The sequence below is a fragment of the Berghia stephanieae genome, chromosome 8 (assembly GCF_034508935.2).
Source record: "Berghia stephanieae isolate SIO BIC M18660-M18661 chromosome 8, UCSD_Bste_1.3, whole genome shotgun sequence".
Lineage (NCBI taxonomy): Eukaryota > Metazoa > Mollusca > Gastropoda > Nudibranchia > Aeolidiidae > Berghia > Berghia stephanieae.
The window spans coordinates 43,724,900-43,741,499 of NC_088367.1; the positions used below are offsets into that span (position 1 = coordinate 43,724,900).

The 16,600-nt window shown below is 33.7% G+C and overlaps 1 protein-coding gene across 2 annotated transcripts in view; it reads left to right on the forward strand.

Annotated features, from left to right (window-relative positions):
* Positions 1-252: 252 nt before the first annotated feature.
* The window catches only part of LOC144978733 (doublecortin domain-containing protein 1-like), a 47,410-nt gene continuing 31,062 nt past the window's right edge, over positions 253-16,600 (forward strand). Inside the window, exons 1-19 of one of the 2 annotated variants that reach the window (XM_078925165.1) lie at positions 253-346; positions 3,018-3,185; positions 3,714-3,932; positions 4,272-4,312; positions 5,021-5,127; positions 5,658-5,820; positions 6,501-6,606; positions 7,027-7,126; positions 7,902-7,995; positions 8,654-8,826; positions 9,473-9,565; positions 9,781-9,870; positions 11,027-11,113; positions 11,711-11,812; positions 12,736-12,910; positions 13,601-13,718; positions 14,163-14,307; positions 15,438-15,521; positions 16,214-16,399. In XM_078925165.1, the coding sequence (XP_078781291.1) occupies positions 279-346; positions 3,018-3,185; positions 3,714-3,932; positions 4,272-4,312; positions 5,021-5,127; positions 5,658-5,820; positions 6,501-6,606; positions 7,027-7,126; positions 7,902-7,995; positions 8,654-8,826; positions 9,473-9,565; positions 9,781-9,870; positions 11,027-11,113; positions 11,711-11,812; positions 12,736-12,910; positions 13,601-13,718; positions 14,163-14,307; positions 15,438-15,521; positions 16,214-16,399 (2,319 nt within the window). In that variant the 5' untranslated portion in view covers positions 253-278. The remainder of the gene's footprint in view (positions 347-3,017; positions 3,186-3,713; positions 3,933-4,271; positions 4,313-5,020; positions 5,128-5,657; positions 5,821-6,500; positions 6,607-7,026; positions 7,127-7,901; positions 7,996-8,653; positions 8,827-9,472; positions 9,566-9,780; positions 9,871-11,026; positions 11,114-11,710; positions 11,813-12,735; positions 12,911-13,600; positions 13,719-14,162; positions 14,308-15,437; positions 15,522-16,213; positions 16,400-16,600) is intronic. The other variant, XM_078925164.1, reaches the window with a different exon arrangement.

Genomic DNA, 16,600 nt, shown 5'->3' on the forward strand with positions numbered 1-16,600 from the left:
TGTTTAGTGGAGTTTGTGGAAAGAGGAAAATTTTATGTAGAAACACTACACCCTTTCATTAGATTGTCCTATAGTCCTTTAATAATTATGTTTCTAACAAATTTCCATATATAAACCCCGTTAAAAACTTTATTTTGTGTCCGTGGGCAATGAAACGGTTTATTTCAATTTATGAATGCGAAAAAATGAAAAAGTCTGCAGTGAATATTAAAAATGTGCATTATACCGGAAGTGAGTGTGAACCTCATCACCAAGGCGAACCAAACAAATATTCCAAGATGGAGGACACAGGAGATGGACGCACTCAAACATTTCACATTCGGATGGGTAAAGAAAAGCCACCGGCGTAAGGACATTTCTTAACCCTTTTAAATACTTTACTTATAACTTCTGCTTATTGCAAATTCTAATTGCACGGACACTTGGCATTTATCGTTGATTCAACTTCTAACCCTTGTTACTAACATACCCGACGATTGCCACAACACGGTGACGCGATTTTGTAAACATACCGAGGCAACATGTTAAGTCAGTGTTTTACACGGATGATTCCATCAAATGAACCGGGAATATTTTTTCTATATTTCAATTTTTTTATTCGTTGAATAACTAGAGTTACAGGAGTAACAGTTCTTATATTTGGACTCAATGAATGATGATCAACGACAATGGCTCATTCATTATAAATTCATGAACAAGTGGTAAATACCTTTTGTGATGGAAGGATAACCAGTTTGATTCAATTCTACACCCTTGTACATACTGTTTTGGAAAATAAATGTGTCTATTATGCAACTGCAATACACATTACACAGGCGTGCACTCTTAGATATGCGTTTTTGATTGTTGATCATTGTAATTGAAATTGTGTATATAAGATAATTAACCCCAGAGACGACTCATCTTCTCTCTTACCCACTTTCTTTAACCAATGATGGAGTCGCTTGTCACAATGGCTTTTGTTTGGTTGTATCTTTGTAGTGTAATAAAAGATACAGTTTGATAACAGAATGTGCCTCAAACTAAATTGTATTTCATGAGGAAAATTATGTTTTAAAAACTTGAGTACAACGAGTGCAACCAATGTGCATTCAACTTCCAACAACTCAAGATATACTATAGCTAAATGACAATGACAGTAAATTGTGCGGTTATATGGTCTTGTGGTATGACAATCACTTTTGGAATGGAAAGTCCAGGGTTTGAGTCCCACTCAGAGCGGTGCATAGTTGAGTACATGGAAACGGCTCTTTACTCACGTCCTATCACCATACTGAGGTGTTAAAAGAGTGCCAACTCTTTACAGCGTTGTCTATGTCAGAAAAAATTAATATTGATCTACATGTTGACTGTTGCTGTTGGCCAGGGACTCACTGTAAAGCACTTTGAGCATGTTTAGTGGATATTGGACCATATAAATGCTCGATTTTTTAAGATCAATACAGTTATGGTGGGTGGAATTTTCCATAATAAAAAGTAAATTCTTTTGAACGTCTTTTAAACAAAAATAATGCTCACTAATCCAAAAATACCATATTAAAACAGTTAATAAATATTATATTAAAAAATTATTATTCCAATCTGACCTGAGGGGTAAAGATTATCTATTCTAGCAAAGGTACCCTGTTGTTTTTAGTAACAACAAGATATGAAGTGAGTAGAAAAGTGCCAGAAGACAATAGAGAATAAAATTTTTTTTTCCGCGGCGGTGGTGGGGTTTGAACCTGCGACCTTATTGGTACGACAACTCCGCCTGGCAGGTGAGAGCGTGGCTCTACCGTGTGAGCTATCCACGAACACAAAAATATTCGTTTCAAACCCAAAGTCATTTCTAGATCCCTCTCTCACCCACTTCTTGAGATCGCCGATTCGTTCACCACCATCGCGAAGTAATTTTGACCAGCAGTTAAGCTTAATAGCCAATATTCTCATCACAAACATATAACATAGAAACGATTGAGACATTGAGTATGCTCCGGTGTATGGGGTGAATTTTTAATTCAGAAAAGTGAGTGGAGCAGGCACTTATGTTGGTAACAACAAGATATGAAGTGAGTAGAAAAGTGCCAGAAGACAATAGAGAATAAAAATTTTTTTTCCCCTGTTGTTTTTAGTATGGAGGATTAATGATTTTTACAGCATTTTTAGTTACGCATGCAATGTTCCACTGATGAATCACCCATTTCTGTCCAAAAGATGTTGAAACAGTGGTTTGGTAATTTTTTTGTAGAATACGCTCTGAAAGGTCAACTGCATCAATAATTCTTGAGTGAAAAATAATCTTGTATCTGTGGATGTAGCCCTTTATTGATTTTTGCTAACGTTTGGAATGTTGGGAACAGAATTAAATTCAAAGTTGCAGTCACTGTCTACTATCTGAATTACTTCATAGGTATAGACAGCCTAGAAGGTGTCGATTCTTGTCTGATTCCTTTTATCTACTTTTCCTAAACACGAAAACAAAGAGGTCACAGGGCATTATCATGTTTTTGCTTCCAAACTCAGTAGTATCAAGCATTATAAATTCTAAGTTAAAAACTATGTTTTCTAGCCAGGAACTTGTGATGATGTTTTTTATTGTGAAAAGTGAACAAAAAAAAAAAAAAAAAAAAAAAAAAGAAAAGAAAAAGAGAAAATGAAGAAAAAAACATTTTATAGAAAATAGACCCCCCCCCCCCCCCCCCTTCCTTAATTACTGTATTTCAAGTTAAAAAAGAAAGAAGATAAATGTTTGATCTGATCAGCAGTAGTTTGTTCTTATAACATCATTCAAAGCAAGACCCAGATAAAATTACAATCTGCAATATTTTGGAATGTTACAGTTAATTGGAAATAATGCATTTTATTTCCTTAAAACACATTATCTTACAGATTCAAAACACTGATACTTTTCCTACTTTTATCCTATCATAAACTCTTGAACATTTATTTTGTTTTTTTTAAAGCTGAAATGCACATATTATTATAGCTTGTATTATTATACTTGAAAATTCAATGATTTTTTTCTTCTTAAACAGGTCTGGTCGCAGATCTGACAGGCGATCTGAGAGGCCGGTACTTCCAGCAACGACACCACTGTTCAATAAAGCAAAATCTGACATGGTCAGTTATGAAGATCTGTTGGTGGCCCAGTACTTAGATGAACTGAAAAGGCAAAAAGTTACTTCTCCTCGGAGAGAAAGAACGTAAGGTTGAATTAATTTGATATATTTTATATCATTTGGTGGTGTGTCTTTTGATAATGTATAGATACAGGTATAGATAAGTACCTTGTCTCAGGCATCAACACATTTTCTATGAGTGATAGTACAAAAGGATTGCCCGACATTACATGTAATCAACACGATCTGCTGGGGGAGTAATCCATATTATGACACCAGCTGGGGGAGTGATCCACTTGATATTTTTCAAGTTTACCTTAAACCTGTGGGAAATTTTTCACCCATACAAACTTGTTCTAAGAAATTACTCAACACCAGGGAGAGAGATGACTTAAGGGTGCCATTTTCAAATTGTACTCATTTTACTCCAAATCTTATTCCTTTTGTAAAGTTGTCTTACTCTCTTTTTTGTATTGAGGTTGTTGACAACCCTGAAAAAGTGCAGGCTTGGTAGGATGTTTTTTCAGCATTAACCAGAATTAGTTTGTAGTAGTAAAAGCAGCAGTTTTACTATTAGTGTCTTTTAAAAATCCCTATTTCTTATCATCACAGTGCACCAGTTTCTCCATATTTGCAAAGATTGCCTCATAACAATTTACGATATGGAAAAATCCGACGCCGACCAATGTCTGCCATTGCAGTGTCTCGTCCTATGTCTGGAAAGCCAAAGATTGACGCAAAATTTATAGCAGATACCAGTCTATGGGACCCAGAATCTCCAAGAATGAGGCGAGGCTCAAGGCCAGCTAGTGCCCCAGTCAGAAGAATGAGGTAAGGTCAAAGTTAAAGTAAGATATAGTTTTTCGTCTTTTCTTTCTTTCTTTCTTTTTTTTTTTTTTGCAGGTTATGAAAAAATATAAATCTTTTAAATTTTTTATTTTGTTTTTATTATTCTTTTTTCTTATAAATCTATTTTAAATAACTTTATAGAATTTTGTCTGAATGTTATAGAATCGATTAAGAATTCATTTTGATATTTATTTATTTATTTATTTATTTATTTATTGTCATCACGAAGGTTGAGATGATAATATTTCAATTCTCAAAAGGTTAAAAAGTTCTTTGATTGTATTTATTTATTTGTAATTTTTGTGTCTTTTCTATCTGAAGGCCTCAATCTGCTGTCTCAGTCAGATCACGACCTCGATCAGGTAAGAATGAAGAGAAGAATTAACATGTGATTTTTAAAGAACTTTTTTTTTAGTTTATAGAAATTTAAGTTTCTCTCTCTCTCTCTCTCTCTCTCTCTCTCTCTCTCTCTCTCTCTCTCTCTCTCTCTCTCTCTCTCTCTCTCTCTCTCTCTCTCTCTCTCTCTCTCTCTCTTCTCACCGCACATTCTTTCATTCTCTCTCCTAGCTCTTTCTCCACCTCTCATTCTTTCATCTCTCTCTCCTCTCTCTCTCTCTCTCTCTCTCTCTCTCTCTCTCTCTCTCTCTCTCTCTCTCTCTCTCTCTCTCTCTCTCTCTCTCTCTCTCTCTCTCTCTCTCTCTTTCTCTCCCTCTTTCTCTCTCTCGAACTATTATTGAAATTTAACAAAGGCTGTAAATAACACTTCATACGTTATTGAACAATAGTCAAACCTGCCTCTCTATAAATATAATGATCAGTTGGTTTTCTTAGCTGTTTTAATTTTTAAAAAATTATTTTTTTAATGTGTACTTTACAAGCATAGGGAGGTCCGGATAGCTTAATTGGTAGAGCACTCGCTTCACAATTAAAGGGGCCAAGATCGAGCGCGTGTGCAGGCGAGATTTTTTTCTGAGTTTCACTATTAATGAGAAATATGATATTATATTTAATGATTTTTTTTTCAAAAGGTTGATTCAATTTAAATAGCTTATTTTAATATTTTCCTGTAGGTCGAAAAGCCATCTACAGAAGACAGCCTCACATTATAAAAGTGTTTGCATTTAAAAATGGCTCTCGTGATGTCTTTATGCACTTGGCAGCTCCCACCATGAAAATAGTAAGTAATTATTACATGTCCTGGCACTTTCATTCCATGAATTTGTCACGAAAATAATGTGTTTAAAAAGTATGTTAAAACCCCAAACAAACCATCAAAATCAAAGGAATGAAAAATAAAGAAAATACCTAAAAAGAAACGGAAAAAAAACACAAAAAAACAAACAAAACAAAACAAAACAAAAACAAACAACCAAACAATAAAAAACATTTAAAAATCCGAAAAAAACAATAACAAACCAGCTTGTAAAGCCATCCTTTTTTAAACCAATTATCAAGGAAATACATTTGCTCAGATTAAATTTTGGCAATCATTTTGTAAAAACATCCAGATATTTTGTGATGCTCTGTATGTGTAATAATTAGATTCAAATATTGAAATGTGGAAACTTTTATAACGTTTTGTACAAAACAATTTTTTTTTATCACAAAATATGGAAGAAAAATAACATGCATCAGTTTAAAAAATTTTTTTTTTTGGTTTTAATTCTCATTTACTTCACCTATATTACTTTTCAATATCAATTTCAGCTGCTGGAGTTGGCAACAGAAAAACTGGGCTTACCTTTTGCAGCCAGAAGAGTTTTCCTGGAGGATGGAATTGAGATTTATTCCGAAATGGACATCCCAGTAAATGGCGACATTTACATCTCAATGGGAGAGAATTACAAAGACCCATTCAGATCAACAAAACGTGAGTAATTCTGCCGTTTTATTAAAGAACACATTATGTGCTATTTGGTTAACATTGCATATATTGTCTTTTTAAAAACAACAGCAGAATTGATGTTTGTTCTTTGATACACTATTGTTAAATTTTAATCATTCTTTCATGCTTAGTTTAGCTAACTTTGAATCAGTTTATATCAAATTCTAAAGGTTTATTTTTAGGCAATTGCCAATATGAAATATACATTTACATAGAATTTCCAATCAATACAGGTAAAATCAATAATTAACAAAGGAAACTACAAAAAATAATTAAATAGATTATAGATATATATATATTTATGTACTGAGCTATCAAAATACTCTTTGTGGGTCCAAGACTGTACCTCCACACCACAACAACTGTTATCAAATAGAAAGTCTACTTTTGACTTCATATCACACCAAAGGCTTTGATCATCTTTGATATATTTATTTATTTATTATATTCATATTTTTATTGCCATCGACAGCGTTGTCTCAATCTGAAAAAACTATAATGTTGCCTAACATGCGTCGTATCTCTTCCTACATGTTAAGAGTTGCTGTTGGCTTGTGACTCCTTTTAAAGTGCTTTGAGCATGTTTAGTGTCACAACACGAGGCATCTTAATATATTGTATATTGTAATATATTGTAGTATATTGTAAATTTGTTTGTGTTTCAGGGAGTATGATCGCCAGAAATAAATCTGTGTGGACAATGACAGGCATTGTCCTGCCTGATGGAGGTCGGGAAAAGTCGTCGAAGACACGACTCTCTAAAAGAATGAGGTTTGACTTTAAAGCAAAAGTAATTGAATATATGTTAAGTTGGCAACAGGCTTTGTCTGGTTATGATTTATTTAGTGTGCACACACGTGCACAGACAGAGAGAGAGAGAGAGAGAGAGAGAGAGAGAGAGAGAGAGAGTGTGTGTGAGAGAGAGAGATAGAGAGGAGAGTGGGTAGAAGGAGAGAGAGAGAGATAGTAGATAGAGAGGGAGATGGGGACAAAGAGAGAGAGAGAGAGAGAGAGAGAAGAAGAGAGGAGAGGAGAGGAGGAGGAGAGAGAGAGAGAGAGAGAGAGAGAGAGAGAGAGAGAGAGAGAAAGAAAGATGTAGATGAAATGAATCAGTGCTTATCATTATTATAATCCACCAAACCACAAACATTGATATGATGATGAAAATATTTTTACCTTCATCCGTTCCAGGTCTCTGTGTGAAAATAAGAAAGTGCGAATTCTGGTCTTCAAGAACGGTAACGGAATGGAACCAGTTGAGGTTGTGGCTGATTTGGCCAATATGGAAGATGTGAGTTTTGCTGCAACATAAGATAGATGAACTTCAACTTTGTATTCCAAAAGCATATTTTTGGTTAAAAATATACAAATATATTTTTAAGAAAACAGTTTTGTGTTAAAAAAGATAACAAAAACAAGATTTTGCTTTTGAAAGTTTCCCCAGCTGGACTGAAGCTCAAATACACCTTTATTTTATATTGATGTTTGGATCAGATGTATTGGCATTTAGAAAATTTGCTCATATCATTAATAGTTCAAAGTAAGCTTGATATGCATTATTGTCTTATAAATTTTAACTTTTTTTTCTTGACTTGACTACAAATTTCCAGTACACACTCTCTCTGAAATTGATTTTTAGTTCTGACACTCTGAGCGAACTACACCATACAATGTATAAAAATGATTGAAATAAATCCACCCAAGACACTCCTCTCAGCGTTCATATGATTGTAATTATAAAACAAATTTCAGCACGTTTTTTTTATTATTAAATATTTACTCAATCCAAATCATCATGTTACTTTAAGAGTTTGGGCTCGATCAAACGATGTTGTATACTTTGCAGGTTTACAAAAATGATTTAAGAATTTCCACAAATTAGGTTTCATTTATGTCTTTTCAATAGTATTGTTCCAATAATGAGTATGAAAAAAAAAATGGGGAAATAGACAAATGCAAAAGATGATATATTAATGAAAATAAAAGATGACAATTGTTAAGTTTCCTATTTCTAAATTATTGTCTTTTTTTTTCTTTTTTTCTTTTTTTAAAATTACATTATCCAGTTTCTTAAAGCGTGCACAGGCAAACTTGATCTACGCAGCCACGCAAAGATAGTCTATGACTGGCAGATGTCTGAAGTCACAGACCTCAAAGAAAGTGGGTTTGATTTAATTGACTGTTTGATGCCTTTTATTTTTTTTTAAAGTTATTTTTGATTAAGTGAATTACTACACTTTTAGTCTTTTGTTTAATTTATGATAAAAGTTATTTTTATTGAAAACACAAATTTATCCCCCCCCCCCCCCTGCCCCCCCCCCCCCCCCCAAAAAAAAAAGCAAAAAAAAAAACCAAAAAAAACCAGACAAGAACAAAGAAGAAAATTAAACCTATAACAAAAAATAGTGTCAAACATTTTTTTAAAATGAAATGAATAACAAAATAAGACACACCCACCCCCCTCTCCTTTCTCCCCTTTGTTTAAAAAGATCAAGACTTCAATTTAATGCACTATCAAGCCTGTTTGGTTACTTATGACCTTTTATGTTTTTAAGGTCAAAATTGTCAATCTTCAATGGCTTGATTTACAAAAGGCCCCACGGTTCCATCACTGCAAATGTTCTTAGAAATAAAATCTAAGCATCTACTCTCGGATTTGAATCCAAAGGCAACTGACTGACAACAATGATACGTATTTGCTTGCACACTCATCAGATGTTACTAAATGTAAAACCACAACCCATTTGATAATCGAATCTTTTGTAATGAAACTACTGCTATCACCAGTTTAACAACTTAATCAACCCTGTTATTCCAGCTCCCGTCCTACATGAATGTATCGGCCAACAAGGCAAGACTCCAGTATTGGGCCCGTTGTGGATTTCTACAGGAGAATATTGTAGCCCCACTGGTCCTTACCTTTTCCTGAAGAAGATGCTGAAGCCTAGAGTCGCTGGTCGATTGAAAAGGGACAAGAAATTTAAGGAAGAGGTAACGTAAATATAATCATTTTTTAAATAACTTTGAATTTCTCAACAACTGAAAATAGATTGAATGTGTTATTCTTGTGTTTGTGTGTGGGTTTTTTGTAAAGTGCTGCAGGGCACTTTAAAAAGTAATAACAAAAAAGGAGTATAACAGCTTCAAAAAAAGAAGAAAAAGTACCAAACACAGAACGTTTTATGCCCCAAACCCTTCTTCAGCCATCAAATTACTTTTATTTATATATTATCTCACCATTTTAAAAGATATTTTTTCGCTGACAAATTTGTTTTTCTGGGTTTTACAGCTTCCTCGGGGCTTCAAAATTTTGCAATCTATAAATATATTCCCTAAAAATTTCTCAAATTTATTTTTAGACAATATGAATGAAGAGTGAAACTGGAACAAAAAAGTTTGTGTGAGAATATGTGCTGATTTTTGTTCACAAGAATATAATTTTAAAAAATTAATAATAGATTAGATTATTTTCCAAACATCGGTACAAAATTCACAATTTTGTCTAAAAAAAAATTTAATAAAAAAAGCAATCAAAAAACGTTCAATATAACATATCTTTCAAATATGACATTAATAAACGATTTAGTCATCATGTATCATTAAATTGTGTTTTTGTCTGTTTTCATTTCGGCTGCAGTTGGAAAGTGCCTTGGCCAAAGAGAAAGACAATGTCACCATCCTGGAACTGTTGTCAATGTCAGATGAAGAACTGGAGGTTTCTTTGAAGAAGGTAAAAACCTACTAAATCCATGGAAACTATCAGTAATAGTTTAGGTATATAATATATAAAAATTTGATGGAAAATAGAATTCTTATTCTTGTTGTTGCACGCAGATACACTTTATAGATTAATACAACAGGGAACATAATGTTTTTAATGCATTGAAATCAAAAACTGATTGTAAATTTATACTTAACCAAGAACTTTATTCAATCTTTCCATAGGTGGAAGAGGATATTTATATGGGTGAAGAGGATTTGAAAGAGATAAAGGAAAAACTTGGCAGTCTTACAGAGGCCGCCCATCAGGAGGAGGTGAAAGACTGCTTTTTTTATCATCATCATCGTCATCATCATCATCATCATCATCATCATCATCATCATCATCATCATCACCGTTATATACAATTGTTGTCATCACCATAATGTTATTTTCAAATTTACCCATCAAAATATGTCTCTTTGCTCGTAATCAAGTGCACTTATTCTTGAGCGGTCATAGACCGATTAAAAACCAGCTTTGCATCTTGACGACCTGGGTTCAGACAGTGCCTTACGCATTTTCACTTCTTTTTTTTTTCATTTGTAAAAAAAATAATTGTTAACATTCTATTATTTCCCATGTGAACATTTCGAAATTGCTCTTAAGAAACAAATAAAACAAGAGGGAAAGAGAGTCTGTGAAATTGATATATTACGGCAGATAAATATTCTGTATATTTCTCATTGTAAGTACGTGTGATCATTTTACTTTATACTTAAAATATAGGTTACATATTAACATATTCTGTCATATTTTAAGATTTTTTCGTCGGAGTGAGATATATGCTAGGAGTGAACACCAAACTGTAAAAAAAAAATTTTATTACAAACTTAATCAGGAAAATGAAATATAGGACATTCCATTAGGATACGACAACATGCATTAAGTTGTCTTAATCCATTGCTTTTTAAAATTTTGATTTTTGTGTTACTTTTGATTTAAGCCTTTCATAAATGTTGTAAATTGCTTAAAGTGTGATGTAATTATGAGTTTAAAAAAAAAAGAACAAAACTTTATCAAGTAATGAATAAAAATGAATATAACAGCTTCTAAAAGGAACAAAATACCAAATACCAAACGATTCAGGCCCAAAACCCTTCTTCAGCCAATAACAAGGAAGTATGAGAGATTGTTTTCTTTTATATGTTTAGTTTTGTTAGGCTTTTTGTTGGTTTACTTCGATGTCAGTGTATTTCCTTTTTTCTAAAAAAAAATTATTTGCCTAATTATTTTTAGAAATGTATTAGTCTATGGAAATACCCAATGTATATTTCCATAAGTGGATAAATGAAGTTTCATCTTATCTTATCTCTTATCTCACCAAAAAATAAAAAAACATGAATACATCACATAAAATCCAGACAGAGAAATTATTATTGAAAACTCTATGGAATACTGATTAATATATATATATATTTGAATTCACAGGAGCAAGGGTCTAGATTTCGCATGTCCCACATCAAGGAAGTGAGTGCCGATGACCGTCTTGTCGGAACTCATGGATTGAAATTAAAGGTAAGAAAAAAAAGAGTCCCTCAGAGCCTATGGAATTGGGATTTGTCTCTATTTTTTTTTCTCATAACAAAGTCAGGCAATATTGAGCATGGTTAGAGACTGGATGGGTGACTAAAAATTAAATAGAAAAATTATGCCCTTTCGCCACGATATCATAAGATATCGGCGCATTCCATGAAGGAATATAGATAATTCAACAAAACGAAAGTGCCTGAAGCAGGACTTGAACCCGGGACCTTCTGGGTCAAAGTGCATAGCCTTAACCACTCAGCCACTTGGCCCCCTTGGATGGGTGACTATTATTGCAAAATTCTAACCCCAGGATTGTGTCATCAGGTGAAGTGTTAAACGCATATTATTTCACCAAACATGCGTGAAAAGGTACTTGTTATAGATAGCATTGGATATTGTAAGAATATCAAGACAAAAAGAGCGCTTAACAGGTCACCTATACCTTATAAAATGGGCCTTTGGTTCCATATGGCCTGTTTATAGAACATGGTGAAACCGTGAAATTGCGCCATATCAATTTCTCTATTTATTTTTTATTTTTTGATAAATTCTGCATGTATATTTTGTTACAATTTTCTTCTTCAGGTGTATGACAACGGTAAAGGTACAGAGGAGTTTGTCTTCTTTTTCAACCTAAGGGAAGCTTTAAAGGGAGTTGGCAACAACAGGGAAAAGGTCATGCAGAGGGTAATTGGAATTTTTTTTAATCTCAATTATCTCTAGTGTCGTTTTGGTATGAAAGAACCCCACGCTGATTTATTTATAGAATGGAAGAAAAAAAATTATATATTAGTGGTAATGATATATACAATGGCTGAATCAACCAAATGTAGTTATACCGTCGATGAATATTTTAAAAAATATTTTAATAAAAACATTTATGATGCTATTCAGATTGTCAATTAAACAGCCAGTATGTTATTTGGTAAACAGAAATTACTTTTTGGAAAGAATTAGTAAATATGTCTATGAAATTTGACAAGGGAAGTATTGAAAATTGTGTATTTCATAATATAGTTTAAAAATATTTTTCTTTTCCAAACTGAGAAATGCCATCTTATGAGCGTTATATCTGCTACTTTTTATTCTATATCTTACACAAAATATTTTTAATGGGTTTCTGTTGCACTTATGTGTCAGTGCATGCCGTAATCAGTCGGAAGGTGAAAATTTTCGAATTGATTTTTTTTTTTTTTTTGGCATTTTCTGAAAGAATATGCTCCCCAGAGCATTTTAATCTTTATTTGAAGTAAATCAGATGGTTTTTCATGAAATTATGGTATGGGAAAGGTATCAACAACTTTTCTCAAATTTCATACTTTTTCAACTTGACTAGCTGTAAAACATATTTGAAGTAAAATTAAACTGTGATATTTCCCGAAGATGTACAAAAAGAGTTGATTTAATCATTTATGACAAGAACTCATTTTTGATAAAAATTGACCTTCTAACAAAACTTGGCAATATCTCAGTTCAAACTTTTTCACCATTCGACTGATTATGTCATTCACTGTAACATATTGATCCTGCCTCTCATACAAAGCATTATATTTATCATACTTTTTTAACCCACCCCCCCTCCCTGGTCATTTTTTTTTTACTCCCCATAGCTTCTGGATGAGTTATCCAACACAAGATTTGCCACCGGGAGTACAAACAGAAATCTGAGTGCCGTCATTCAGAAATTGTACAATGAATTCGGTCATGAGATTAAAGACCCGACCACACTTGAGCAAGAACAAGCTGTCTGGATGTCGTTCGGGGAACCTTTCATTTGCCCTTTCAGTAAGTCAAATGAGGTCATAAGTAGTGGAAATTTAAAAAAAAATGCTGCATGAAGCTTAACTCCGAGTAAAAACGAGTGGAAAGAAATGTAAATTTTCAATGATTAACACAATTAAGAATGACATTTGTTGACAAAAGTAATCCCAGCAATATCTGGGGGCCCTGATAGCTCAGTTTGTAGAGCACTTGTTTGCATGCAAAGGGGTAGAGATCGATCCCAGGAAAAGTTGAGATTTTTTCATGAACCCCCCTCCTCTATCCACCCAACAGTGATTGGGTAGCTGGGTTCGTTTGATCTGGCAGAAGGTACTTTGTGATAGCTAATGTCCTTTCCAAAGGATAGCAAGCAATTGCTGTTGTCTGTTTCACAATATATACACAGGGATTAACTCCAGCTCTATGGGCCTTTTGGCTTTGAAGGACTACTTTCCAAGTGAAAATAAATTGAAAGAAATGTAAATCTTCAATAGATGACACCCGAATACTGTTTGTCTACGATGAAAACGCAACAATATTTTGTACCTTTATTTTTTTTCAAACACCATCCACTTGTTTTCTTGAATGTTTTGATGTAGTGATATGAATTGATGTCAAAGGAAAATGACAACTATGAAACGAACGAAAAAAAGACTTTTTGTGTATTGTGACTTTCCACAGTATAAAAAACTGTACAATACATTTGTTTCACAGCCTATTGCCTTCAACTCAATCTTGACAAAGCTACAAAACTACCGCCACCTGAGGAGGAAAATATGGAGGTCATTGTCAGAGAAAATGTCACTCCTGATATTGACGAGATTATAAAAGAGTAAGTCTCTCTCTCTCTCTCTCTCTCTCTCTCTCTCTCTCTCTCTCTCTCTCTCTCTCTCTCTCTCTCTCTCTCTCTCTCTCTCTTATATATATATATATATATATATATATATATAATCTATCTATTTTTCTAACTTTCTATCTCTCTCTCTCTCTCTCTTTCTTCTCTCTCTCTCTCTCTCTCTCTCTCTCTCTCTCTCTCTCTCTCTCTCTCTTCTCTCTCTCTCTTCTCTTTCTCTCTCTCTCTCTTTCTCTCTCTCTCTCTTTCTCTCTCTCCCCTCTCTCTCTCTCTCTCTCTCTCTCTCTCACTCTCTTCAGTAATATAAATGTGGACAGCTATTGGCCGGATCATTATGAACTGCAATGCTTTCTTCTCTATATCACAAGAGGATTTTTCTACTTGTCACTAACATTGTTTTATTTCTAATCTAATTGCTTTTAGCTCAAGCAAATGGGAAGCATCAATAGGTTTTCCAGCCCTTTACGATGCTGATTCACTTGATATGGAAGAATACGACCCTGACAAGATTCAATACTTAATGACAAGTGGCATCATTGACAGCCGGAGTCACTACCTTATTCTGAAGGTAAGGGGTATCTTCTTCCATTACCAAGTCTGTTCCAGACATCGGTGATCATGGTACACCATTCATCTCTCTGATCAGATAACCTCAAAAAACTAATATTACTCTTCTCTTTCTATGTTACCCAGCTGTTCAAACTATTGGCACATAGTTGAATCCTTGGAAAAGACTCTTTACTCACATTCTCTCACCATACTCAGGTGTAAACTGGGTACCTGGCCATTTACAGTGTTGTCTCTGTCCGAAAAAATTGTAATATCGCCGAACAGGCGTCATGTCTCATCCTACATGTTAAGTGATGCTGTTGGCCAGGGATCTGTTTTAAAGCGCTTTGAGCACATTTAGTGGATATTGCGCTCTATAAAGCTCAATTTTTTTTTTTTACATGTTAAGTGTTGCTGTTGGCCAGGGATCTGTTTTAAAGTGCTTTGAGCACATTTAGTGGATATTGCTCTATATAAAAGCTCAAGTTTTTTAAACAATGCCGAAGAAAGCAGAAAGAAAAATACAAGAAAAATCAGCCTGCCTTGATATTTGCATATAATGTTCACCCTGTATTGGATTACCTGGTATTTTAAGGCAATGTTTTGTTTGATGCTACTTTACAATGGAATACAAGAATTCAATTTCATTTTTATTGTTACTTTATAATGATAAAAAAAAGATGTAGCTAACAGCAATACTTATTTTAAAAAAACAAGCAAGAAAACGAGCTTTTATATAGTGCAATATCCACTAAATGTGCTCAAAGTGCTTTACAAAGGGTCCCTGACCAATAGCAACACGTAACATGTAGAACAAGACATGACGCCTAGGAGGCGATAGTACAATTGTATTGTCACTTTTTGATAAAATAAGAGTTAAGTTTGAGATGTCAGAGTTGCTGAGTGGATAAGGCAATGCACATCCAACACAGAGACGTTAATTTGAGTGCCACGTTGGCATCTGATATTTTCGTTGAAGAAGTAATTTGGTCTCTTTTGTTCACATACCGTGATACACTGCGGCTGACACACGAGTTATCTCAATCTTTTCTTTAAGAAAACAAAATTCCCTGAGGATGAATGAAGGGAACTAAATCTAATTTTTAATTCAATTTAGTTTTAATTTGATTTAATTTATAAATGTCACAGGAACTCTACAACGTAGCACTGTATCCAGAGCTGTCTTTTGGGGAAAAGATCAACAACAAAGAACAGTCATTTGTCATCTCTGAGGTTTGTGTCATTTTTATTTATAAAGATAAATGATTTTCACAGTTATTTATCGTATTTGTGATGTGTATCACAGAAAATTTAACTTGCAGTTTTTTATCTTTGTTATTTTGGCAAAAGGATCAAAAAACATTTTCGAATTGGAACCTCTTTCTTTTTTCTTTATTAATTTGTTTTATATCTATCGATATAAGAATATTATACAGCATGGTTTATAATAATATGGTATCTTCATGCCATTGTTTTTAGAAAACAATAAAAATATATATTTTACATTTTTCCACATGTGATGAAATAAAACGTACCTACATGAACAAATAAATACTTTGGAAACATTTAGGGCAGAAGTTCCTGTCACTCATTCAGGACTATTGGTCAAATACTCTCATTCTCCATTGAGCCTAGTTACTCCCATTATTCAGATGTTCATTTCATATTTTTACAAGATCGCCTCTGGGCTGTTTCCCTTCAAGTATTTGTTTACTTTTAGATTGTCTTACCTTACATTAATGTCCTCTTTCAGAATATTTTTTAAAAATGTAGTAACGCATTAATTTTAAAATCATATGTTGATATTTATTTCTTTATTAAGAGTTCTTGTAGACAGAACATGAACATTCTGTGAAAAAGCTGTAAAATTTACTTTGTTTGCAGTGTAAAGATTTTTTGGGTTTTTTTTTTTCTCCTCCATGCAGTCTGGCTACATCTACAGCAAGGCATTCCCCCAATTGTGTCTTGGCGTGTCTGACACGCCTGTAGAGGCCAAAATGTTTGATCGGAACGTGTCGTTGGAAGGTTTTGTTGTCACCATACAGAAGAAGATGGAAGGCAACCCAAATCAAAGATGGAGATTTTCTGTCAATACAACCATCAGCTGTGAAGTGAGTTTTTCCAGTTTAAAACAAAAGATAACTTGAAAAATTATGGTCTGACCGCCTTAAGTCCATGTTGATTATCTGGATGTTGCTGCGTTTTTCTTCTGAAGCAAGAGATGCTTATTCCCCAATTTGCTGCGGGCAATTGAATCATTGCAAAGCCTCACTACACTACCACTGTGCCTTTCTCTCCTCAAATTTATTATA